The sequence below is a fragment of the Pseudopipra pipra genome, chromosome 18 (assembly GCF_036250125.1).
Source record: "Pseudopipra pipra isolate bDixPip1 chromosome 18, bDixPip1.hap1, whole genome shotgun sequence".
NCBI classification, from domain to species: Eukaryota; Metazoa; Chordata; class Aves; order Passeriformes; family Pipridae; genus Pseudopipra; species Pseudopipra pipra.
Window position 1 is genome coordinate 9,093,008 of NC_087566.1, and position 27,248 is coordinate 9,120,255.

At 42.1% G+C, this 27,248-nt stretch overlaps 1 protein-coding gene across 2 annotated transcripts in view; it reads left to right on the forward strand.

Annotated features, from left to right (window-relative positions):
• The first annotated feature begins 4,144 nt into the window (after nt 1-4,144).
• The window catches only part of ATP2A2 (ATPase sarcoplasmic/endoplasmic reticulum Ca2+ transporting 2), a 44,597-nt gene continuing 21,493 nt past the window's right edge, over nt 4,145-27,248 (forward strand). For both annotated transcript variants that reach the window (XR_010435100.1, XM_064675099.1), the window contains exons 1-5: nt 4,145-4,469; nt 5,544-5,561; nt 5,656-5,738; nt 12,451-12,555; nt 16,065-16,203. Coding sequence is in view for 1 of the 2 variants with exons in the window: in XM_064675099.1 (XP_064531169.1) it covers nt 4,352-4,469; nt 5,544-5,561; nt 5,656-5,738; nt 12,451-12,555; nt 16,065-16,203 (463 nt within the window). In the remaining variant the exon portion in view is untranslated. The remainder of the gene's footprint in view (nt 4,470-5,543; nt 5,562-5,655; nt 5,739-12,450; nt 12,556-16,064; nt 16,204-27,248) is intronic.

Below are 27,248 nucleotides of genomic sequence, written 5' to 3' on the forward strand. Positions count from 1 at the left end.
ATAGTAGGCCAAATGTATGAATATATCCTTCCATTATGTGAATGGAATTTCATCAAGGCCAAAGCTGCCCCATTTTGTTGTGTTGCTTTCTGAGGTACCGCTCTGAGGGGTTCCAGTCTAAAAACAAACTGCAACTTCACAGCAGCAAAATAAATCGATTTTCCTTCCTTAAAAAGGGAGAATGCAAAGCTCCCTGCACCTGCTGGGAGTATGAATCACCTGGAGCTTTCATGGGCTCGGTGTTTAAGGCAGAGCTGAGGTGCTGTCACTCTGATTTGGGTCAAGATAACCACCTTCTTTAAGAGACAAGGCAAATGGCATCAGAAGCTTCAGGAATCCTTGCAGAGCGATGGGAAACAACACTGATTTCAACTCACAATTCTAAATTTGTATGATATCAAGTGATGCCAAATTTAGCAGGTACTGCTTCTGCGGCAGTGTCTACATGGGTATTTGTAGCACATTCTGCACTGTTCTGTCTAGACCAAGCACTGTATCTGCAAATGTTCTTCAAAAGTGTAGCTGCCAGAAGATTTGGAAGGTGTCACCTGCAAAGAAATCCTCATTGGTCAGCAGGATCAGTCTTGCACATCTGGGGAAAGACAGGGAAACAACTGTGGAGGAAATGCAGAGGTTATTCTGCTCTGGGGGAGAAAGAATTGTAGAATGGTCCTTAATTCAGTCATTCTTCTCTCAAAATTCCCTGAACCATAACACAACACATGACAGAAATAAACACAGGCAGAGAACTGTCCAGAATCTTTCCAGATTTTATGTTGGGTCTATGCTCAAAATGGAAAAAAAGGAGAAGAATGAAGTCATCTAATATTAATGCATGAGAGAGAAACAATGAAAGTGGAGTTCACAAACTGTGGCTGAACTAGTGGATCCCAGAGAATACCAAGAGTTCTCCAGGATTCACTAGAATGCAAGCTCTCTTTGCCTTCCCAGCAGCATTTCCTCCTGCTAACAAGTTAGACTGAAAGAACACCATATCTACTTTATCATACACTCTGCCAAGCCCTAATTGCACATGCCATGGCTCTGGTATGCTTAAAATATTTTTCCATGAGCCTTTTTGGAAACAGGCACAGAAAGGAAACCAAGAATGACATAAGAAGTATATCACAGGGAGAAATAATATGAAACACAATCTGGGATTCTTTCTAATATAATTTTGTTTTGCAAAGTGCTACTGATGTTTGATTGCAATACTTAAAAATAGTAAGAAAATGAAAGGCAGGAGTTTCAGGTGCTCTTGTATATGAAGGGTAGTAAACATGCTTGTGTGTAAAAATACTGCTGTGGCAAATGTATTTTTACAAAAAACTACATATAATGCAGGTTATATTAACTTGGTAGAAGGGAAGAAACTACTCACATAGATATACTATGCTGGTAATCAGTGAAATACATTAATTCAAGTCACGGGTGTTATCCTGTATATAATCATTTTGGAAATTATATACTTTTTAATGTTGCATATGTACATAGTTATGTGTTAGAGGATACTAAAACCTTAGGTGTGTGTTAGGTAGGCCTGTGATAGGCATTTATCAGAAGCTTTGTTGGCACTGAGTGCATATTTTCAAAGATATATTGGTTTAATTTCAGATGCATGTGTGCCTTGTGACTTTGGTTTTGGTTTGGGGATGATGGGATCATGTGCTCGTACAATATCAAGAAAACCATTACAACTGGTTAAGAAACATACAGTAAATTATATGAACTATATACAACTGCCACGTTGACATTCTTTACCTCTATAACAGGCTATGTCTATGTCTAGGTGCAGTGTGAGGTTGTGGTATGAAAAGGAGCATAACTGTACTGAGGCAACATTTGGCCATGCTGATTAATCCTGCTGATAAGCAAGATAAAATTAATATGGGTATGGCATGGAATAAGTAATTGCCTTACCTGAACTAGGTCATCAGATCTAACTCACGAATTTTCATTCAGAGCTGTCCTGTGAAGTGTAGGCTGTCAAGACCTCCTTACCTGGACCTTGGCCAGCCACAGAGGAGTCTTTTAGAGCAGTTGTACTTTTGTTAGAAAGGGCATAGGGCCACATACACCTTAGAACATCACAATTTTATATGGGGTGTCCCCTCTCCATCCTTCTTTTGCTAACACAGAGACAGAACTAAGGTATTTCATTCCAGATCAGACATACAGTTTCTTATATCGTGGTGCCGTGGGTGGTTTATAAGTGATGGAAATGCAGATTGTATGTAGGATCTGCATTTATGTAAGCCAGCACACATGTAGGGATCAGCTTTTCTACTTGCACATGCATATATATACAAGAATATCTCTTGGCACCAAGTTTTAAAGGGAAGGTGTTTACACTGTGTGCTGAATTACTTGCTGTGTTGTGTGAGTGTTGCAGGTGTATTAATGTCAGTTGGCGCTGATTTCTCTGTTTTGTGTTCATTGAAGTGTCTGTGAATTGCCGGGTGGGATGGCTGGATGAGGCAGTTTTCTGTGTTCTGTATCGGCACCGAGGAAAGCTGGGATCTCACCCCACACACGGCGCTGAAATCACACCCTGCAGCTCATTCCTCCTCACGTTATCGCCGCGCGAGCCGGGGCTGAGTGTGCTGTCACTGGGATGTGTGCGACGGGAACGGGGGGAGCTGTGCAAAGGACATCGCTCGGTGCCAGTGCAGGGCAGGACCTCTGGGGAAGAGGACACGCGGGGACACGGCCCTCACCTCTGCGCACTCGTGATGGGTGAGGCTCCTGTCACGACAGCAGTTGGTGCAGCCCTACAGAATCACTGTAGTCACTGGGGTTGGAAGGGACCTGGGGAGATCATCCAGTCCAACCCCTGCCAAGGCAGGGTCACCTGGAGCAGGTGGCACAGGAACGTGTCCATGTGGGTTTGGGGTGTCTTCAGAGGGAGAGAACCCACGCCCTGCTGGGCAGCCTGTACTCACACACTCACACTGACTGCATGATGCTCCTATCACGACTGAGTTAGGGGCCGACACCACACTAATAGTCTTGACCGAATGATGCTCCTGTCGCGACAGACTGCGCCAGCCCCACACAGCCCCTTTGCCTGGATGGTGCTCCTGTCACGACCGAGGTGGGAGCAACCCCACACTCACCCTTTGAATGAATGATGTCTCTGTTACGACTGAGGTGGGGGCAACCCCACGCTCACCCTTTGCCTGGATGAAGCTCGTATGACGACAGCGCTGAGGGCAGCCCTCACAGGACGGCTGGCGCTCCTGTCACGACACGCGCCGGTGCAGCCCCGCGCCAGCACCGCCGCGACGCCTATCGCGACAGCGCGGAAGCAGCTCCCCCTCAGGGGGCAGCCCCGCTCCCCGTCGGGCGCGGGTTGAGGCCGGCACAAGAGGGCGGTTCACGCGGGGGCAGCGGGGGCGGGAAGGCGGCCGCCGCACCTGAGGGGCCGTCCCGGTGCGCAGCGGAAGCGCGGCCGCCGCCGCATGAGGAGCCGAGCGCCGTGAGGGAGAACGAGCAAGGAAACGACCCGCGCTGCGCAGCGGCCGCGCCACCGCCATCACCTCAGCGCGGAGGGGCGGGGCTGAGCGCTGGCCCCGCCCCGCGCCGCGGCCCCGCCAATGAGCGGCGTCCACATGCCGCGGCGGCGAGCGCGGCCCGGGCGGCCCCCGAGTTACATTAGAGCGGCCGCCGCCGCTGCGCGCCCGGAGCGAGCGGAGGCAGCGGCGGGCGCGGGGGAGCCCCAACCGTGACGGCGACCAGCGGCCTGGGCCGGCCAGGGGGAGCATCGGGCCGCTAGAGAAGGGAGGGCGTGATTCCAACCCTTCGTGGGCAGCGGGGCGGCTGCGCCTTGTTCTTCCCCACCCCCCCGCGCCGCGCCGTTATCGCCCTCCCGTTGCCGGGGGCGGCTCGGGGCCGCTGAAGGCGAGCGGAGAGGCCGCTCGGCCACCTGGACGCGGCCCGTCCCTGCAGGGACCCGCCGCGCCCCCGACGCGACAGCGGCTCCGGGGGCCCGCGGCTCCCCCCCCGGCCGAAGCCCCTGGTCCCCGCCGGAGAGGCGGCTCGGCTCCCTCGGAGGCGTGTGGGGTGGGAGGGGGTGGGGGCTTTTTTTTTTTTTTTTCTTTTTAGCGGCTTTCCCTTTTTTCTCCATTTTTTTTTTTTTTTTCATTTTTTCCCTGCCCCTCCCGGCCGCCGCCGTGAGGAGTGAGGTGGGCTCGGGCTGCTCTGTCGTGTGAGGGTCTATGGTGGTAGCACGGGGGTGGTGAGGGCTGAGCAGGGGTCTCGCCGCCGCGCCCGCCGCCGCTGAGGAGGAGGAGGAGGAGAGGGAGGAGGAAGAGGCGAGGCACGGCACCATTTGCTGCTCCCTGCCCCGGCCATGGAGAACGCGCACACAAAGACTGTGGAGGAAGTTTTGGCTTATTTCGGCGTCAACGAGAGCACCGGGCTCAGCCTCGAGCAAGTCAAGAAGCTGAAGGAGAAATGGGGCTCCAACGGTAGGTGAGGCGGCCCCGCCGCCGGGATGCTGCCGCCGGCCTCGCCCTCTCCCCGCTCGGCTCCCTCTCCCACCCCTCTCTCCTCTCCCCCATCCTTCCCGGGGCCCTGTGCGAGGCCTAACGCGTGTGCACTGGCAAAGCCGGCATCTCTTCCAGGACCCGGAATAGGAGCGAGGGAGAGAAGATGGCTGACTTGAACTCCACCTCGTGGGTTTCTTTCAATCCCGAGCTCGCGGGGCTGCTCTGGGGTGGAGGATGTCACCTCCGATCCCTTTCACCTTAACAGTGGGAAACCTCCTTCCATTCTGAATTGACGCCCCTTGGGGTTTAGTATTTTTATATTTTTTTTGTCCGTCTTGACCTTCATTTTTCCTCGCTTTTCAGCGCCTTTCTGCCCCTTATTTTATATTCTTCTCTCCAGTCGGGACATAGAATTCAGCCAATAAGGTGTTTCTTTTTTTTTAATCCTTACTGCTTGGCCGTCCTAGTCCCTTCTGAACTCCCGTGCCGTTGTGTAAAATTGAAAATCTGTGAGAAGATTATACGGTGAAGGTGTTTATTTTAGCTTTAACGCTGCTTTTATGCCTCTTGGATTATTAAATCTTGTTGCGGGGAAATAAAGAGGAGAGCAGAAATAAGGGAATACCCTTAAAATGGAGGAAAGAATTTGAAACATTTTGAAACAAGTTTGATGGTTTGGGGTGTTTTTCCTAAGTGAATGTGGAGGAACAGCTTTGTCAGAAAGCGTTTGAAAAGCATTTTGAGCCTTTGACCCTTTGTGTGCAGCAACAGCACAAGCCCCACAGCTGGCCGGAGTGATGACTTGGCTGAATTATAACCCTTGGCACATTCCGGCGAACCTTTGTGTCTTAAAACGCAAAACTCTCGGGCCCGTTCACGTACTGTGGTGAAAAGAGCCACCTTAATGTGGCTTTCAGTGTGTCTGTCAAATCCAGCCCAGCTGAGTGTGTAATTCAGGAACACTACCTGGTGGATGCCTTATAACGCTCTAACGTGTTTCTTCAATGATTTCTTTCCTCTGACATGCTTCCTGGAAAAACCTTCCACGGACAGAGTTGCCGGCTGAGGAAGGTGAGCATGTTTGTGAAATCTTCTCCTAATTCTTATTGATAATTCATCGTTTTTTATAAGGTGCATGACTAAATGGTTTTGTTATGTATTGCAGGAAAAACCTTACTCGAGCTTGTGATTGAGCAATTTGAAGACTTACTAGTTAGAATTTTGTTGCTGGCTGCTTGCATATCTTTTGTAAGTATGATTTATTCTTTTTAATTTCACAGGCTTCTGTATCTCAGAATGACATGTTCCAATGTATGCAGAGAAAATTATTCTTTCTCAAAAGGTAGAATTATGAGATGCAAAGTAAATTGCTGTCTCTTAAATTTGTTCTTTGCGATGGGGTTTCTGTAGGAAACAAAATTTCAGGAGAGTCTTTCATTGCATGAGTCACAAGCACGTAACTACACTAGACAGGTATGTTAAAAAGTGCTTTTCATTCAACCCAGTTTGGTTATTTGAGGTGGGATTTCCCAATGCTTTTGTTGGCTTTGAAAACTAACCTTGAGTAAGTAAGTGTTTAACTGGACATTCTTCTTGGCTTTGGGTTAATCGTTATCAGGCTCAATGTATAATCACTGGAAGACATTTTTGGATGCAATGCAGACTGTAAATAGAACCTCCGTGGCGAATATTCCAGTTGCCTTCCCTTCCTGATAATAGCAAGGTGACAGTTGTTGCTTTTGACAGTGACAAGAATGATGACGGCTGTGATGGCACCATAGTTGACCAAATTTGGTAACTGACCTTTGGATAGTCAAGTCATTAAATGGACATCTTCCTTTGCATACAGGATTAAAAGGACAAGAACATTTTTAACTTTTTTTTTTTTTTTAAAAAATCAGTCTTTCTGCATTATGTGTAATGGGGATGTGCTCGCTGGAAAACTGAGCCAAGGCTAAGTATAGGAAGAAGATGAAGTCTGTATGTCTTGGGGGAGCTGGACAACAGAAACAGAAGTGTTCAGAATATTAAATTGTTTGGGTAGGAGTAAAAGTTTACAGTAGACTTTGCCCTGGAGTTGTAATTAACTACTTTAAAAAAAAAAATAAATGCTGCAGCTCTTGGGGGGAGTGGAAATTTGTGGTGACTCTTTAGCTGAGGGCAAACTAATTAGGATGGGCAGAGGAGAATGTGCTCTGAGGCAGTTGTGTTTGATGGGGGAAGGTTGCCCTGGTGTGGTGCTGCAGTTTGTGCTGTGCTGGTGACCCGCTCTCCCTCCAGAGACACTTCTCAAAGGGCTCTGGTTTTGGTCTGCAATACACCATTACCAGCTGAGCAATGACTGGTGACATCAATCTTGACCATGGAGACAGATGTACTTTACTCACTGTTCTGTTTCCTGCAGAGGAAATCAGGCTGGTTATAGAAAATTGAATAAACGGTCATTCAAAAGCTTTTCTCCCCCCTCCTCTTTGCCCTTTTCCACTCCCAGAGGGTGAGATGGGGATGTATTTTTGTTCCTGAAAAGTCAGCAGTGTTGCTGTCATCTCATGAGGCAAATGACACCATAGAAGTTTGTTAGCCTTTCGTGCCAAGGTACGTTATTTGTTTTTATTTAAAGCAAGTAAGTGAAAAATCAAATTCACCGAACTCTAAGCTTTTATTGGTGAATCTGAGTAAGTATGAGACCAGGCTGACAGAGGTCATAGAACATACACTGCTGAATCCTCTTGGAAAACTTGATTAGTAGCTGAATTCAGTTGCTTTTTTCAGTATGGTTAATTTTCCTATCTAATTAAGAGGAGACTGTAGTCTGATGGAGTGTGGGATAGATCTGGGTTCTCTGCTTCTGTGCAGCTGACATGGTATATGACCTTGGGCTACTGCTCTGCTTTTCCTGTCTCCTGTTTTAGTTATGGATTCACACTAAATTGATGTCAGTAGTAAAGATTTTCTCTGTTTGATGAAATGTAGAAAAATCCCTAGATGTATTATAATTTTGGTACTTCAAAAGCACTTTGCCTTTGAGTTTGTTTCTGGCTTTTTCCTTGCTCAGAAGGTGATTATCTGTCTTTTTTAGGTTTTAACACTTCTTGATGAAAGCTTTTTTTTTTTTTTTTGAGACTTTTGCAGTAGCTGTTGGGTATGTTGATATAAAGATTGTATTACTGCAAAAATAGAAGTAATTACATCACTTAGGTTCTGGTGTCCTTTACCAGCTGTACATTGTCAATTTAAGAAAATGTCGAAGATTCAGGTATGAGAGAGAGGATCTTAAAGTCACTGTTTTGTGTTGTGCGAGTTTTTACAGTGTTGCAGTCATAAATCATATTAGTTTATTGCTGTTAGAACTGGCTGCACAGAAGCAGCCATCTGTAACAAGGATCTGCATTAGATTTTTGTGCAGAAACATCCCCTCTTCTCTCCAGTATAAACTCCTGTGTTCAGAGCTTTTGTGCCTCTGCTCCCACTCTGCCTGTCAGGGACGTGTCAGTGAAACAACTCAGAGCAGCAGCTGGGTCTGTGTCACCCCGGCTGATGGTTGGGGGCAGATGCTGCTGTCTGGGGGCTGTAGGTACCACGTCCCACATTCCAGGTCAGAACTGCTGTTACAGATGTGCTGGTCAGTGCAAGCCTTAAATCTGGCCTTTGAAGAGAAACAATATAAATATAAACAATTTCTGATGGTGAGTAAATGCATCTGTGAATAGACTTGTCTTGGTCTTCTGTTGAATCTGTGAAGCCTCTGCAGAAATCAACCCGTGGAGTGTCTCAGCAGTTCATGGCTTTTCATTCTTGATACTTTTGTAGCATGTACTCAGATCTTCAGTATTTACTTAAAAGAACAGCTTTCTTTGCTGTATAAACGATTTTGACAGGTTGCAAGATGTTAGCTGCATCCGATGTGGGATAGTTCCGTGGTGTGGATGCTTCAGGCAGTGGCGTGTGCTGAGCTGTGCAATCTTAGCTTTGCATCACACTGTGATTTCCTTCTACAAGATATGACACAGGCTATAAATTCTACCAAAACCTGAAGTATTTTACAGCACCCTAAGAGCATCCCCTCCCCTCAATTATTCCTGTGATTCCTAAGCTGACTTAGAAGTGAATGTTCTGGGAATAGTGGATATCTGTGTTCGGATTAAAACAATATATTGTTGAAACAGTTGGAGATTTTTCAACCTGTAAATTAGAATGACTGTAACCCAACTTGTGTTAAAAGGTGAGCAAAGATTCTCCTGGAGGAAGTCTAAGATGTGTCAATAACAATGTTTCAAGCTTTGCCCTGAAATCACCCCAAAAGCTACCTGTTAAGGTCAGCAGCAGTGAGTATGTGACACAAGATAAGGGTTCCTGTAGAACATTACACTGATATGCTTTTAGCTAAACTTAGATTGCTCAGTAGCACAAGGGTAGTGGTGATAAAAATGTGAGAAGTCATTGTGATTTCATTTTATATTGTGGAAATTAAACTGTGGGTGCTAGGTATCTTCCCCCTCTTATTGCTATAATAAACACAAAAATACATTTATTTTCAGAAGTATGGAGTAACGTATCTGATGGGTGCTCACAATCTGCTAACCCAACAAAATTCTTAATTTTGTACTTACATGTGTGGTTAAGATGTCTTGGTTTGTGTTTGGGGTTTCCCCCCTTCTCTCTCCTTGTGTGGCAAACAAAAATCTCTACTGAATAATGGAATTAATACTGGGAGGTTTTTTTTTAGTAATTTCTGGCATTTAGCATAACTGACATGGACCAAGTATCAGGACTCCTAAAATAGTTCACATCAGCTTAATTTTAAGGTGTTTTGTATTGAAAAGTAAATCACTAAAAGAGGAGTTTCTGAGCAGTAGTTGATACTCTGTCCAAAATACACTAAAACTTTATTTCATGGTATCCTGTGAGAAGAAAGCTCTCTTAAAAGCAATCTGTACATCTTACATGGCCTGCTTTAATTAATCTAGGGCTTTTTGTTAGGATGAGGTCTTACTCCCTCAGCTTGATTCTAAGTTTCCATTGTCAAAATGAAAACCAAACAGAAATCCCTGTGAGGTTGCTGACAGCGAAGTGTTTGCTTTTCCTCAGTTGGTGGTGAGTGGGTACAGCCTGCTGGGCAACACAGTCCTGCCTCCAAACTTCCACTCTTTAGTTCTGTGTTTGTTACCTGATGATACCTGAGGTGACTTGTCTCCATAACTTACCTGACAGCACAGCAATACTTCACTCGAAGTGGAGAAAGGTGTGAGGACACTTGTGTTGCTGTCGGTGTTTTCAGCAGTGGTCACCTCACTGCTGGCTGACTTTGGCATCCCCTTTTCACAAATAACCCTGAAAACTAAGTGCTGTTTGCCTGTCATTGTGTATCTTTTGCCTTAGTGTCCTGCAGGTCCACCCCATTAGGCTTTGTTTAAAATAGACTCTGCAAGCTCTGGCAGCCCTAAAGCAAATATGCTGAATGAAAGTTGTCCTTTAAGCTGCTTATGTTGGCTGTTGATATGGGACTCTTATGTCTTGCTATTATTTCCCTTATGTTTTTAGACTTGAATTTCTCTTGAGTAATTATTTTATTTTTCCTACTCTCTCTTGAGTACATGATGACTTTACTTATTGACAGTACTGCCTGAACAGTGCATTGGAGATCAATGACCTGGAAATTAAGCTGTTCTACATGTGAGTCTTAAAGTGATTAGGGCTGAAATATGGTGGGGCCCTTCTGAGTAGAAGTTAAAAAAAAAATAAGATTTCTCACTGTAGACCTCTCCAGGGTCTTAAAAAGTGTGCTAGTGGAAACTTTTTGACAAGGACTCAATGACTTGGACAAGAATTGTCTAATCTTTACCAGGCTTCAAAATATGGGTTGTTGTTACTAAAAATGCTGAGCTAAATACTTGTATTGCTTGTTCTGCTTCCTCTTTGTTTTTACTGTGGGTTGTTTTTTATTTTACTTCAGGCTGCTATCAAATGATAAACCTGATCTGTTAAGCAGTGTGTGCTGTGTATCACAAGTATCCTAGATGGAGTGTTAATATAGCTGTGGTCTGCTATAGCAAAACCAAGAACTTGCAATGTATTCGGTTATTTTGATGTCTCTATTTACTGAAACATTCTAGAAGTAGAGGTTGGATTGTTCCACTGTCAGTGATTGTGTGGAAAACTTTGGGGGGAGAAATTTGTGTTGCTGGCTTCCAGGATTAATTAGATAATTCATTTTAATCTTGTCACAGATCGATAATTTTGCCAGAAAAACAACCATCAGATTCTGTACCCTCAGGATCTCTAATTTGAGTTCATCTGCTCTTTTTTGAAATAATAGCTTATTGAAAGTAAAGATCCCTTGAAAACTTAATTTTGGCTCTCCTTGACATACTTGGATGTTGCTGTCCTCGTAGCCACTTTCCTTACCTCGGGAAGTTGTGGCCTTTCTCAGTGTTACTTTACAGCACACGTGATCTTCAATCAGGAAAGACTCTGGTTTAGCATCGTGTAAAGCAGATGTTTTATTCCAGTTAACCTTGTAGGTGCCTGCTCAGATGAGAACATCACAAAATAATTGAATTTACTTGCTTTATTGGAAGCAAAATAGGGGCTCTACAGAATTCCAATAAAGAAAGGGAGGGGAAAAATAGATACTAAGCACTGAGAAGTCTGGAAGTGTACCATTAACTTTTCCTGTAGCTCAAATGGCAGAAGGTGTTAGAGGGGATTGGATATCCAGGGGTGTGGGAGAAGGGAAGAAACATGCAAGATGTGGAGAACATAAGAGATCCTCACTACAGCCCTTCTCCAGGGGAATTACACAGCTCCTCGAAACGTTGTGTTGCCAGTTGGAATGTCTCAGTCTCCTTAATCGCAGCCTGGATCTTACGAATTTACCCTTTTGTAATAAAAATTTGTTGTAGCATTGGATTTGCCTGACAGTCTGTTTTCTGCTGGAGACTTTCATGCTGCTGCTCCTTCCTTTCCCCAGGCTGGAGTGTCTCAGTTGAGCAATAGCTCGGAGCAGCATGTTGGGGGAATTATGGCGCTGCTTTAGTAACAGTTTGCTCTCTGCAGCCCTCGGTGATTCACTGTGCTGTTGCCTGACTACCAGCCCTAATTATCTCAACACGTTGTTCCTATTTACTGTCACTTTCCAGGCTTCCTGTTGCTCAACATGTTGATGAAAAAGCCCTTCCTCTCTGGTCATGTTGGCTTGACTCTTCCTCAGGAGCTGCAGAGCTCTGCAGAGGCCCTGACACAGTCAAGTCAAGTGAATGACAGAAGCCTAAAACTAAGAGTGCGCTTGTAAAGCAAATGAATGAAAACAGAATTTATGTGGAGCCTTTTATGCAAGTCCTCAAGTCAATTCACCTTTAAAAATTGAGTTTTATCAGCTACTCAGCTTAGAATTCAGCTTCAGTGAATTCACTTAGATGCTTCAGTAAGACACTGCTTGTATTTAAATAAATAGATGCTTATTTTTCATGTCTACTCAACAAAAACTTGTAAAACCGTATTATTTTTTTTGTCTAAGTTGCTAGTAAAGGGCAATTAAACTTGGCTAAAATTCAGATTCATGCAAGGTTTGTGTTTTAAGTAGTCAAACTAATTTGTCTGCATTCTGTTTTATACAGTAAGGGATTTTTTTCTTTTCTCATGGTCATAACTGTTGTCACAACTTCTGCTTTCATTTCTGAAGCAACAGTAGCAGTTGTTTCCCAAGTAAATAGTTTACTCCTTTAAAAGAAGAGTGGCCTTTAAAATGAACTTTGTACTACTTTAGTAGAGATTCTTTTTTCTTTTCCATTGCATATTGCCAACTCATTCATTAATTACAAAACTACAACTGGGTAGGTTGAAACTTCTAAGATTGCTGAAGTCCGAGCAGTTGAATCTCTCAGGCTGGAACTTCTCAGGGGTAAAGTTTGCAAGGTGTCTGTGTAAATCAGTAATTTAAGTCATTATGTTCCTCTTACAGGTCCTGGCCTGGTTTGAAGAAGGTGAAGAAACAATCACAGCATTTGTAGAGCCTTTTGTAATCTTACTTATTTTAGTAGCCAATGCCATTGTGGGAGTGTGGCAGGTATGCAGAGATTTTTACAACATCAAATCACAAATGATTTGGGGTTTTATGGTTTGAGAGGAAGCAGTGCACACTGTAGTGTTGGGTGCTTCATACACAGCAAGTAGGATGTGTTGCTAACTTTAGATTCCTGAGAGTCAGCAAACCATAAAGCTTCTCGACACAAAGTGTTGACTTAAAGGTAAAATGAAAGCTTCAGAAGTGTTGCCAAAAAGGCAAAGTGCCCATCAGTGTGTTTGGCCACACACTGGTGAACACATGAACTAGACAGGCCAGAATGAAGGCCTGAATTCAGGAAACAAATCAGATCTTGCAGAGCTAAGAACAATTGGATCGGCTCGTTTGGGGGGTTTTTCCCAACTAAGGAACAAAGGATGCACTTTTAATCTCATTTCTTGTCTGTTTTCTCTTGAGACAACTGCTGTGTTTTAGTACATTATTAATGCACTATTAATTCTCCCAGTTCAATTACTATGGTACCTATTAAGTGTACGTCCAGAGACTGCATGTCTGTCAAAAGGCAGAAGTTTCTTCTGAAAACATCTAAATACCATGAAATTTTTCCTACATTATCAACTGTGAGATGACTTAGATGGCTTTTTATAAATCATGCAGACAGTAATAACAGTAACTGTTCTTGAGATGGCAATAACACTTCTCAAGATGCCAAAGTAAAGTGGTTCATATCATTTTAGCTTAATAATTTGTTCACTTCAGACAAGGCATGTTTTATTAGAATTGTTTTTCTGCAGATCAAAAATACTGAAGGATTTTTAGGGTCATTCAAGTTATTTGTACAGTTGGTTGTTTTGGGGTTTTGTTGTTTTGTTTTTTTTTTTTTAAGGAGTGGTGCTAATGTGACATTATTACTGGCTATCTTAGTACATTAGGTTTCATGCTTTAGAAAAAAAGGTAAACTCTCCAAAATAACAACAAAAATTAAGAGGAAAAGTCCTGTTACTGGTTAAAACATGTTAGAGAGAACCCTGCATGCTGGAAGAAGTGCTCTGCTTTGTGCTGGCCCAAGTGAGTTGGCTGAAGACTATTCCGCAAAAAATCAGTTTTTAGCAGTTCCCAGCTTGCTGCACAACTGCTGGAACTGGTGTGAAGGGAAGAGGTTGTGTTGATCCAGGGGTGACAGCATTGCCCCCTTAAGTGTCATTTTATATTCAAGTCTTCATAAAGTAGTTGTGCAAGAGTTAATGTTTAACTTGAAACTCTGAGCTACAACTCTGCAGCTGCTGATTTTAAGTATGAAATGGAAGATAAAGCTCTCTGTACAGCTTAGGGATTTTCTTGTGTAGTTGTATGCCCTGTTGTAGGAAATAATCAATTTTTTCAGACAAGATAGTGTGCCAAGAATACCTCTCCATATATTTCTATGTGCAGTGAAATATATTGTGAAACAAGAGTTGCTGCACAGATTAAATGACTCATTCCCTTGTTTTAATGGGCATGGAAAATCAGTCACAGTGCGTAGTCTCCACCCATAAACGTATGTGTTCCTACAGGTACTGGATGTGAGCAACTGAGTCATTGCCCTCAACCTTTCCTCTCACGTGCACTTTCCCCAGAGAGCCATCTGTGAGTGCTTCAGTGCCTGGCAGGATGGTCTGACTGCCACAACTCCAGGCAAACTGGGAGCAGAGAGATTGAGTGTAGCACACTGAGCTGGCTGAACCAGCTGAATCATAGGGTCCTTGAAGCTGGAAAAGATCTTTTGGATCATCAAGTCCAACCGTTAGCCCAGTGCTGCCAAGGTCACCACTAAACCGTGTCCCCAGGGGCCACACGTGTGCCTTTTGAATACCTGCAGATATGGTGACTCAGCCCCTTCCCTGAGCAGCCTTTTCTGATGTTTGACAACCTGTTTGGTGAAGAAATTGTTCCCTGTAGCCCATCTAAGCCTCCCCTGGTGCAATTTGAGGACGTTTCCTCTTGTCCTGTCACTTGTTCTAGGGAGGGACAAGGTCTCCCTGAGCCTCCTTTTCTCCAGGCTGAGCCCCCTCAGCTGCTCCTGGTGCTCCAGACCATTTCCCAGTTCCATTCCCTTCTCTGGACACACTCCAGCCCCTCCGTGTCTTTCTTCTTGTGAGGGGCCCAAAACTGACCCCAGGGTTGGGGGTGTCTCAGCAGTGCCCAGCACAGGGGGATGGTCCCTGCCCTGGTCCTGCTGGCCACACTGTTACAGGCCAGGATGCCCTTGGCCTTCTTGGCCACCTGGGTCATGTTGAATTGTTTTTTATTTCTCCTTTTTGAAGGAAGACTTGTGTTGAAGTAACCTTCCATTTGTGAGACTTTATTTTGCACTTTAAGATTTTGTCTGATGTTGGCTCCTAATTGATTCACAGAAAAGCAGTATCAGCATTATTTTGTTGAGGAGCAGAATTAATTTACCTGGTGGAATATGAGACTGGTATTAATTACAGCTTTATGGGTCTGTGCTGGTATCTGTACTGCCTGGCCCTGAGCTGTGCCATGTAAATTCTAGTTCCTCAAGGTAGTTTTGTAAATGCTCATTTTCAGCTGCGTTGTTACGTAGAAGCACCAAGTCCTTCAACCCTTGAATTTCTGATGATTTTGTTTCTGCTTTGACATGCAGGAGGAATTTTTTATTATCTGGAAAAGCTGATGTATATTTGAAGGGCAGACAGTGTAAAAACTATGTGCACTCTACCATTATCTATAATTATCTGGCCTAAATGACGTTTGGACTTGTCAATAGGGAAATGGAAAATAAGTTCCTTCTCCAAGAGCTGGAGAAGGAGCACTGATAAGCTGCTGGTTCTTGTGTTCTCCTTTATCCAGGTAACATCACAATATTGATCCCAATCTCTGGTAGTGCTTAGTGAGAGAACTGCAGTTGAGACAGGAAAGCCTTTGTGTTAGTGGAAATAAAAAAGGTTGTCATATGTGGAGATTCATCCAAGTTTGTAAATTAAGAGATTCTGGGGAAGTTTCTAGTCTGTCTGCTTTAATTTCACTTTAGAGTCATTCGATTTGCTGAAATAAAGTTGATTTTATGTTGTTTGAGGTTTGTCTTAACTTGATCCTTGATTTCTGCCAGTAAGTGAAATTCAGTAGTGCTTGTCTACTCCAGTCTGAGTCTAAGCTGCTCCAGCTGGTAAGGAACAGCCAAGACTTCTATCCATGAGTCTTAATTCTGTTTAGGGCCTTTTTATGTCAAAAAGTATGTTACATGTGGATGTAACATTGAACTCTTTGTGTGGCCTCCCTGCAACAACATGGGATAATTTTGATGGAAAATGCTGCAAGGTTTAAATAAACAATTTCTAGGTTCTAAATGCCCACAAACATCTGAATTAGGCTGTAAAGATTTCCAGTCAGCAACCTCACAAGGGGAGGGGGATCGCAAAATGTTGTGTGTGAAAGAATGTAGCTGAGCTGAGTTGGTAGTATTCATATGATAATGCTTTTGAAAAATCAGATCTGACCTACTTATTTTTCCTTGAGGGCTTTTGAAATGACACATTTTTGCTGTCTTTTAGGAAAGAAATGCTGAAAATGCTATTGAAGCTCTTAAAGAGTATGAACCAGAAATGGGCAAAGTGTATCGACAAGACCGAAAAAGTGTCCAGAGGATTAAAGCCAGAGACATTGTCCCAGGGGATATTGTGGAAGTGGCAGGTAAGACCCATTTATGTAGCACATACATGTGTCAGAATATTAATGTAAAATTCTTGTGGGGGCTTTGTCTTACTGATTTGAGGCCCTGGGGGGAGTTTTCAGAGGCTCCTAAGTATATACTTCACTTATGAACAATCTTGTTTTGGTTTGTCTGTAATTACCTTAAATGTGCATTTGCACTGGGGGGATTGTTTTTCAAATTGCCATTTAGTTTAATTGGTAGGTCTAAAAGCAAAGCATCTTAATTGGAGTGCTGGTTTTAACACTTGTCACAACTTTAAACTGTTGTTTTCTAACGTCTGGTTTCAGTGTGTCCTACAATTTGTCTGGTTTTCTATCACAGAATACTTTCTTCATTACTTTTAAATGTGTTTCCTTGGGTTTGGGAGTGCTGAGATTTTTTTTTTTTTGGTCGTGCTCTGAGTTTTCCCAACTCTTACACTTGCAGTAGCAGAGCCTTTGAACTTCTCTTCACAAATGTCTTCTGTCCTCTCAGCTGGTGTGACTGTCATGTGACACTGCTGTTTTCTCATCTTTCTTCATTCTTTATTGCTTCTTTTGCCTATTGCTGTATAGGAGATCTCAAACAGATAAACTATTTAGAGTAGAGCCTCCTATTTCTCCTGTGTAAGCATTTGAAGGGACAATCTTAAGACTGGACTTTTGCCTTGAGCTTTCAGATATCCTAGATTTGCTCTAAAAGGTGTATCTTTATTTGGAAGGAGTGCAAAAATATAAGTGTCATAGACTTTTAGCTAAAACTGTCATTTTGGTGATAATGCCATAGCAATAATTCTTTCTCTAGACTGGTCTTATTGATGGCTTAAGTGTTTCCTATTCCTTCCCAGCTGAATGTAGGTGGTTCTTGCTAAGTGTCAGGAGTGATTGCACCCTCATATTTTGTAGGTCATTATCAACTGTTAACTGAGTGATTGTTCCTTTGGGAACAACTCAGGGTGTACATCAGATGTGCTTTTCACAAGTGTCACTTTGATTTTAGAGGTGGTAGCTGTCTCAAGAGGAGATAAATATATACCCTTAAACTTGCCTATCCTCCTGTTTTAATTAGCAGGCAGGGAGAGTGTGCACTCAAAATGAAGTTGGTGTTGGCTGCCAGCCCAGCTTTCATTCCTTGAGAAACTTTAGCACTCGCTGAGCCCTGTCTCGAGCCTCCGTTTTGTGCACAGGATGATTCAGCTCCAAGTACAAATCCAGAGTGCTGATAGTGGAAATTAGGGGGGAATTGTGATACCTTGTCACTGGCTGTGCTCTTTGACTCGCTGTTCCTGCTCTGCACAGGCAAAGCTGTGAGCTCTGCAAGGAGCTTTGGTTTCAGGCTGACGTTTGCCGTGTCCTTTGGAGGCAAACAGAGCTGTATAAATTACAGATTCTGCAGGAGAGGTCTACTGCAAATCCTTATCCTGGTTCTAAATGTCACTGATGGAACTGGAGTTTTGGAAGGAGTCAATATCATAGGAATGCATTTGGGGGTTTTGGTATTTTAGAAGTATTGGTAGAATTGCAAGTTGATAACTGTGCATTTTGCACTGGTTTGGGGGATCTCACTGAGGAGAAATGCTGGATTTTGCTGCTCTGCCGGGTGTCAAGAGCACAGAACACTTTCTCCTTGATTCTTTGCTATTTCAGAAGAGGTACAGATTGCATTTTCATCTTACAAATTTAGCTCTGCCTTTGTTCTGTATGTGAACACCTGGGGGATGTGTGGGCTTTTACTTACCTGCTCTATATTGTCAGTATCCATAAAATCAATTACTGTCTATAAAAGGGCTGTGTCTGAAGGAGGGAAATGATTTGGGAATAACCCCTGACTAGAATGCCTATAGCACCAGGCTGTCTTTAACAAACACAGTATCCTTTTTTCATAGGGTTACTATTGCATTATTTTAAAATCAGCTTGTAAAACAATGTCTGATAGTCCAACATGTGTAGAACTAATTTATTTTTTCTTAAAAAAAGGACAGGTTCATGTAGAGAAACAAAAATTATCCAAGCTTTATGACTGTCCTTTAAGATGGGTGGTCTGGCTTGTTGGTGGACTGAAGAATCTTTTGTGGGTAAAATACTTACTTTAACTGGTGGATCAAACAATCCCAAGCTGTTCTGAAGTACTCATGATATTTTTCTTATAATGGCAAATGCACTTAAATTACCTTCACTTGAAGCTGCAGTTGATTATAAGTCATGTGGATGTTCAATAGAGAAATAAGTGCTTCAGTGTGATACAGATTGTGATACTGAAATAATAAATGCCAGTAGCTGGACAACGATGAAGTTTTAATTGTAATCAAACTCGGAAAAGCTCCTGAGCAAGTAGAGAAGAGCAACACATGGTGTAGCAGTGTTGGTGTCAGGACCTGGAGGTGAGGGAGACTCTGTGCAGGCCTGTGCCTCAAGAGCAGGAGGACTCTGATGGCCTTTGACACGGTGTTTGCAAAAAGATGACCATGTAGGGAAGTGACAGAGCACTCCATGCTGGGATACATATCTGGCTATGGAATTCTAGGCAGAGTGCCAGTGACATTTGTGTGTCCAGGCAAATATCTTTCAACCAAGTGGCATAAACAGCCAGGTGATAGGTTTCTCACCTGTGTTGATAACTAATTTTGAACAAATTTATTCAGGTCTTCCACTACAATATAGTTGTATTTAATGCTGTAACAGCTTTGGTAATTTGAAGTAGCTGTGGATGGGTCTGACACAGAGATGACTCTGTTACAGGAATTGTTAGATTGATATTGCAGTTTGGGGGACGTGGGGGAATATATTTCCCTCTTTACATTGCAGGAGTTCCCTGAGAATAAGTAGCATTGAACCATTTCTGAAACTACTTGGTATTTTCAGCAGTTTTGAACCCATTAAAGATAACCTGTGTTGGTTAGTGTAACCCAAAGACAGTGCAATAATGGTTTATATTATCACTTTTTATTCTGGCTCCTGAGGCTGCTTGTAGGGTTTGACTGTTCATTATATAGACTATCCATCTGCCTCATGGCTTTCTGAGTTAAAGCTTCTGGAACAGATGCTGGTTTATTTGACTTGAAGTAATAGGGAGAAACTGCAGGTTTGCACTGACACCTTGCAGTAAATATGGAGTAACCTGAATTAAACTGTCCCTCGGGTGATAAATAACCTTCTGCCTGAGGTGTCTCTTGGGATCAGTGTGACAGGGCAGAGTGTGGATGAGCAATTACCCTTCCTTGTGTCTGGTAGCCAACAAATTCCACTTTCTGCAGGTGTAGCAGACACTGTAGTTTGTTTGCTCAGAGACTGTGCAAACATCAATTTCTTAACTACCTGTTGTTAGGAGGACTTTCTTCCCTCTCTGCCTAAGCAGAGGTGGTGGAAGAGACACTGTACAATGGACAGGAACTCTCTGGGATGCAGTTGGGGTCACAGGTTTGGGATGTGTGCCTTAAATTTGCTCGCAGAGCTGTGGTGGGCACAGCTCTCAGAGCTGTAGTGGGTGAGGGTTTCTGAGCTACAGAGTTTGTTTCTCAGAACTGATGAACTGAAAACCATCCAGATGCTGTCCTCACATGGCTCTCTGGTTTGCCTGTCTTCCAATGGATTATCATGCTGCTATAAAAGTTGGACTTAGTTGGAGGGTGCACTCTAAACTTGTAACCAGGGCTATCTTAACAGATTAGATATACTTCGGTTTAGTTGAGTTTTTGTTTGCTGGGTTAAAGTAACATTTCAAAGAGAAACTTAAACCAGCATGGCCTTAGTTCTTAGAAGTTTTTTATGAAGTTCAGCCAGGCAAATTGGTGTAAATCACTTCTTTTTTAATAGAAGCACATTTGGGAACAGAAGTGAGCTTTGTTCACTTCTGTTGCATTTTCCTGTCTAAAAGTTTCTGGTTTGGATACAGTGTATCTGCATTTCTATAATTTAATAAATGAAAGTTCATTAGTTGCAGTCAGTAAGTGACCAAAGCCCAGTCACAGTAGTTCCTGTTTTCCCTGAATTGGGAAGAGGAATTGAATGATTTCTTGTCATCTGTTACTGTATCTGTAAGTACTCAGCAGCTTAAAAATATACACAGAGTTCCCAGAAGCTGTTGCTTATTAACTTAGTGTATATTCCACAAGACTTAGTTTTATACCTGGCATAGAGTAGGCAAGAATTACTTTCTGAGGTTTTTTATTCCAATTGCAGAGCACTTTAAGACTCTTGGTAAAGCACTTGGGTGCTTTATAATGAATGAAAGATAAATTTTGGGGTGAAGGAGGTCAGGAAGGAAGATTTTTGAGGTGAATTATGTCAAATTCCCAGGATTATGAAGAGCTGCAGGTTCTCCCTGGTAATACAGGCAGCAAACACTGATGTTGCAGATCTTCCTCCAGAACATCTGGGTCCTTGTGCCCGTATTACTCTTCTAATAACTAGAATTGATTTTCAGACTCTGTGCTAGAGATGCAGGTTTACTTTTTCTGGGAAATTATTAATATTGGAAAAAATAATGGAAAGGATGGAGTAAGGCTGAAGTCCAGAACAGAGACCTGCTGGAGGCTGTTCTACAGCAGACTGCTGACACCTTCTCTTGATGGGGAAACAAATGGGCTGCAGAAGTTGTGGGTGTTTCCTTACCTTGTCAGGTTTGGGTTTTAAAGCACATATTTTGGTTTTTTTCCACAAAGTTTTGCTTTTGAACCAGAAGAGATAGGAAGGTACATCAGTGGTTAATAAATACAGGTACAAGCAGTGCATAAATCTCTGTGCTTCAGTGAACATTTTGGCCAACACATCAGAGGCAGCTCTGAGATAACCAGGCACAGTCCAAACTCCATTCCAGGCTTGACTGGAGCCTGGAGTTATGTGAGGTTCAACTCAGGGCACAGCCTAAACTCGTGTCCCTTTTAACACACATTTGGAATCTTACAAAACACACTTCCCATTTTTTTCCCCAATTCTTGTAGCATTTTCCTCCAGAGCTGCCAAACTTTTTAAAGTAAAAATAGTGAAACTCGTTCTGGTTTAGTTGTTTGAATTGAGAATGTGTCTGATATTCTGTGCTCTGATAGAACCGACACCGAGTGGGGTTTTATTATAAGCACAAATTGTACTGAACAAAATGCTTGGGCATCAAGATAATGCTCTGTTAATACCATTTCACCCTGGCAAAGCAAGCTTTCTTTATTTTTTAAGGCTAAAGTAAACTTGCACTTCCATAATTCTTCTTCACTGTTCTTATGTTACCTAAATGCAGCATAACTTGGAGACTTTGGTGTGAAGATGTGCTTGTTCTCTACCTGATCTGGCAGAAGTTGAGGCTTAACTTACAGTCCATTCTTTTTGCTGTTAGATACCTTTATAGGCTGGTCACAAGAATTTTCAATCTAGAGCACAGTGATATAAATAGATCCACTAATTAAAAGCTAAAAAGTAGACAAATTCAGATCAGAAATAAGTGCAGACTTAGAAACACAGTCCCTGTCCATGAGCACATCTTATCTAATGTTCTGGTGCCCTCTTCAGAGAGAATGACACGAGCATGTTTTTACAGAATGAGAAGAAATAAAATAGGAATAATTTAGGTTTTATGTAGTGTTTAATTCAGTTTCCACTTTTTTTTGTGAAAAATGGTTCCAACCTGAAAATATTTTGATCCCAGAAAGCAAAGCTTTTCTTGTCCTTTTGGTTTTCATTGATGCTAATGCAATATCTGTGTGGTTTGAAATTTTTTAACCTCTATATTTAACAGTTCTTAGCTGAGGATGCTCACACTGTGTGTGCACTGTACAGAAAACTCCGTTTCTGTCCAGAATGCAGGAGGTTTATGATAGAGGCTGTTTCTTGCAAAGAATGAACGTATTTAAATTTATTGTTCTGTCTCTTTGTCAGTAAAAGCAAATGCTGTTTTACTGGTGTGGTTACAACTGATGGACTGTTGCTGTTCTAATCTCTGTCTTGTTGAAAAATAAATCTTACTGGTTTGGAGTGGAAACTCAGACTTAAAGTGTCTTGTAATAACTCTTTTAATTTTGACATATTGACACTCTTGGCCTTGTATGAAAATGTAGTTGGACTCAATTATCTTCCTGTTTTATAGAGCTTCTGATTTTTGGGAGCATTTTATTATACCCTGTTCAGGAAGTGTTAAATACTTCAAACCTGTTACTACGGAAGAAAAATTAAGTTTCTGATGGTCTGAGGAAATCAGGCACAATGGGAAGACAAGATTGTCTGTGCAGGGGGGAGAGGAGCTGAGCTGTGCTAAGGAAGTTTAATATAAAAACTAATTGTGCCTGGAGCAGCTCTACCTCTAAATATGCACAATCTGATCATGTGTCAATTTTAACTGTTAAAATCCTCCAGCAATTCCCAATTCAATACTCACTCAGAACTCAGGAAATACTCAGTTCTGTAGCATCCCAGGTGTGTTATTTTAAGTTATTTAATGAGTAAATGTGCTATTTACTCATTTCAATCCTTAAGCTTAAGCTGACTCCCATACTTCATGGAGGAAGTTTTGGTTGCTTCAGTTTATTAGTAAATACCCACACAATGGTGTGTCCTCTAATTTAGGGATAAGGAACTTATTTTTGGGCAAGAGAGGAGACTGAAATAACTGACTGTTGAATTAAGAGACTAAAAATCTCATTAGGAAAAGTGATTTAAGTAATTGTACCCATGATAATATATGTTAGAAAATTGCTAACACTTAATGTTTTTTGTCAAAAGAATTAATAAATACTTAGCCTTTTCCCCTTTTGATGGTAAAACCCCATGTATTTTGAATCAGATGTTTTGATAGCAGTGGGGCAGGTTGTGTGGGCTGATTTCCATAGTATTTCTACCCTGTTCTCCCCATTTGGTATTTTATGGAAGTTGGTTTGGGGATGTTTTTGCTTTCAGGTTTCAGTAACTGTTTGTGTTCTCAAATTGTTCAACTATAGAATAGTTTGGAGCTGTACTGATAGTCTTTGTTACAAAAGTCCAATTCCAGCTCCCAACCTGCTGATAACAGAATCCAGGCTGACACTGGCTGTGGTTAATGACAAACATCAGTAAGAAAGTGTGAGGTACATATTGTGTATGAAGAGCCATTCTGACTTCTATGGGAAAAATTCCTTTCATTTGCAGGGAACACGGAGAGGGACCTTTTGCAAACACTTGGTACCTGCTTTGCTAAGAAGGGGAATTGTTCTTGTGACACACTAACACAAAAAAGAAACAAAGCTCTTCCCTCTTTATAGTGTACCTGCCTCTAAAACCCCTCTGAGCAAGTCTCCAGCTGTGGGAGGGATCAGAGTTAATAGGGCTGATATCAGTGTTCAAAGTACACATTTAAATTAGTAGTTTTATTCTGAGGCCTGTTCTATACTGTAGTGGATTTTGGGGGTAAAGTTAATGCTGCTTCTTGAACTTACTGCTGATTAGAAGATGTAGAATATACATTTCAAGAGACTATATTGAGATATAGTCTCAATGATTTGAGACTTGAAAGATGAACACGGTCCTGTTGTAGTCTAAAGTTCTTTGTTAGTAGCTAAAAATATAACAGGGACTGAAATCCACACAGCTTTAATAGTTATTTTCCTTCCAGCTTCATTATTCATAAAATATGTGCCCCATCACTTCTACCCATCGTCCTGGGCTGCTCAAACCACAGACTGGTCTCACCTGCAACATTCATGTTGTATTTTGGCTGTAGAGGTCTCCCAGGGAGTGTCTCAAACCACATTCTGACAGAATTCTGAAATTAAATATTTACTTTTATTGCTCTGCTGGAAACTGGTGAAGTGTTCAAGGGGTGTCAGTGCTCAGGTGAAACACCGGGGCGATGAGTTGATGGTTCCACTGTAGGACTCGGTCACTGCCAAGTGTTAAATTGGGGCTAACACTGTTCAATATATTCTATATTTGAAGTTGGCTTGGAGACTTGGATTATTTCCTCTTTCAGGGCAACTTTGCAGGTTGAATGGGGCAATCTGTGCCCTGGGTTGTCCTTTAAAGGCTCCCTTCTTGAGGAGCTTCAGTTACTCTGCAGACACTCGTTCCGTGCCGAGCTCTGTTGGTAAGAAGGGTTGTACTGCACATAAAATCAAATGTTTATGTGAATGACTGTTCATATAGAGGGAACTTGACCTATAGCAGTGTAAGATAAAGTGTGAGGAGCTTTGAACTTGAGAAGAAAAGCTGGAGTGTAATCAGTGGGACTCTTGGCTGATAACATTGGTTGGGTGGCTGAAGAACCCAGCATTTTCAGATATTAAATTATCCCTATTTTCAGTGAAGGAATGTTTAAAACAATTAACATAAACTTTTTAAATTCATATCACAACTAAATACCACTCCAGGTTCTATCAAGGAGTGGGAACTGTAAGTTGTCTGCTTCGGTATAGACTCATGCACAATTAAATAAAATGGGTATTTCTCTTTTTTACCCCCTTACAGGGACCAGGTTGTTTTGAAACAGATTCCTTTGTTGCTGAGGCTCAGTATTAAAATTCTAAAATTCTGTGCATGAATAAAAAGATTCTGTGGGTAAAGCTGTAATGATTCAAACCAAAACCTCCTTTCACCCTTGCAAACAGCAGTCAATGTTCTATTTAGAAGGGTGTTTTAATCAGTAGTTACATGTTTGACTACACTATACTTTAGAAACATGTATGTGGGTAGTTTTGAAAGCAGCTTATTTGATTTCTTCAGAGCTGTTGTGGAAATCAACTGACTATTTAGAATTAAAAACTTTGAAAATAAGAGATGACAATATTTCTGCAACTGACTATTTTAGATGTCAGAGTGTGGGATTATATCCATTTATTGTATCAGCTCAGTACTGAGCAACACAAATACATACTCACCTTCTAAGTTCTTGTTGTCTTCCAAGCCTTGGGTAATACTTCTGCTGGTTTTTGTGGACTGAAATGTAATTAAATTTTAAAAAGACCCCCAAAAACAACAGCAAAACACCATTTTCTTTCCTGTTTTAAAGTACATGGGGAAAAAAGCCTTCTGCTTGTGGATAAGATGTGCACTACACTGCTCACCAAAAATTTCCTGTGGTTCCTATCAATCATGGGATGATTTCCTATTTATATTCAGTTTCAGTTGTGCTCATGAAAGTATATTCCAGATAATAAATGACTTATTGTCATAGCTGTTATTTTGCAAAGAGCTGCTTAAAATAGCTCCGTGTTTGACCCTGATGTGCAGCTTTCCTGCCTATTGGAAATGCCTTGAATATTTTACTACAGCCTTCTCAACCAGAGGTGGGGAGCGAATAATGTGTCCTATCTTAAATTGTTGAGATAAACTTAGAAAGCTGCACTATCATAATAAATGTGACACTTCAGTTCTGGTGCTTCAGGCAATTGATAATGACAGCAGCACTTTTCAGGGAAATGCTGATGCTTAAATATCAATAATTATTAGAGGGTTCTCTCCAAGTGCTTTAGAAATTGGGAATGTTACGTTTGAGTTCAAACAACTTAGAGCAGCTCAGAAGTAGGTTCGAAAATCACTTGTAAACTTTGCCATGTTCTGTCCAGTTCCTTGGATGCTTGAAGATGTTTTGTGCTATGGAGTGATCCAGTCTTTCCCAGTGTTGTGGTGGAGGAGTTGGCTGCAGATTTCCAGCTCTTTGGAAATGTTGGTGCAGATGGACAGCGTTTCACCTCCTGGCCTGGGGGTCAGGGATGACTGAAATGCAGCTGCTCCTGTGTGTGCACAGAACCCTCCTCAGCCTCCAGGAGAGCACTTGGAATAGTTTTGCCTTTTTTGGCCTAAGTCACCGTTTGTCTCAGGCTATTTTCTCTTGCTGCTCAAGGGCATTGTGGCTTAAATTAGTGTTCACATGGTATAATGATGCAAAAAGGGAATTTGTGGCTGTTTTTATTGTCTCTTTGTATACACATGCTTACAAAAACACATGGCTAAGTCTACAAGCAAAACTACACAATTTTTTGCTGATTTTTAATGGTTGGAGTTTCTCTGAATTTACAGAAAGTCACATGGTGCAGGTTTTTCTAATGTTTGTAGTCACACTTAACTCTCCTCTTCAGTGTTTTATTCCACAGTTTCCCACTCCAGGGTGTGAGTGGTTGGATGATCCAAGGCTGTGACACCACTGTCGAGTTTTTCATGGTATTATTTGTTAATGTGCATTATTGCTGCTGGTTGCATAAGCAGTTCCTGCAGGAATTGCAGCTTATTTTAATTTTCCTGCAGGGACACACACTCCCATCTACTCAGATCAGCTGTCTTTAGCTGGTTATTGTCCCTTCTTTGTTTCTGCATTATTTTATAGTATAGCTGACACTTGAGTGCTGAATTACATCAGGAGTGTTCAGTCCTGTGTGTTCAGTGGAATATTGACATGCAGAACGTAGAACCCCTCCAGATGAGTCAGAAATGAGCCTCATTAATATGCTTTAGCAAGGGAATTTGCTGCAACCATTTATTTGCAGCAGGCACAAAATGGTGGGGCTTTAGTTCTTTTCTCAAAAATTCCTAAAAATTAGGAAAAGCTGGATAAGAGGAAGTAGGAAGGTAAAAGAATTAATTGTGGGATGATGGAGATGCCGGAGCTCAGTTGGCAACTGGATTCATTACTCTGCCATTTTTAGGAGCTGTTAAATTTCAGCATCTACCTCGGTGTCTCAAACACTTGTTAGTGGATGTTTTTTCATTTGTTTGTGGGTTGTTTGTTTTATTTTTTTCTTCCAGTGTTTTCTTCTGTAAGGTATAAACATATGTGGTAAAATAAACATGAGAGTTGAGTGAAAATTGTAACTGGGATGTGGATTGTGGTGTATTTAGTAGAGCAACATTAGTGGAAAATAAAGCTACTGTGTGATCTGAAATGAACTCCCAACTCTGAAACATCTGGCAGAATTCAAAGTATAACATTACAAGAGCATATTTGCAGAAGCACGTTATTCTCACAATTGGTGCCAAAGAAAAGGAAAATACAACTTCTTTTAGTTTTCTAAATAAATAAATGTGGAGAATTTGATCTTTGGAGAGCAGAGGACTCACTTTGGGCATAGAGAAAACAACCAGAAGACTCTCCAGGA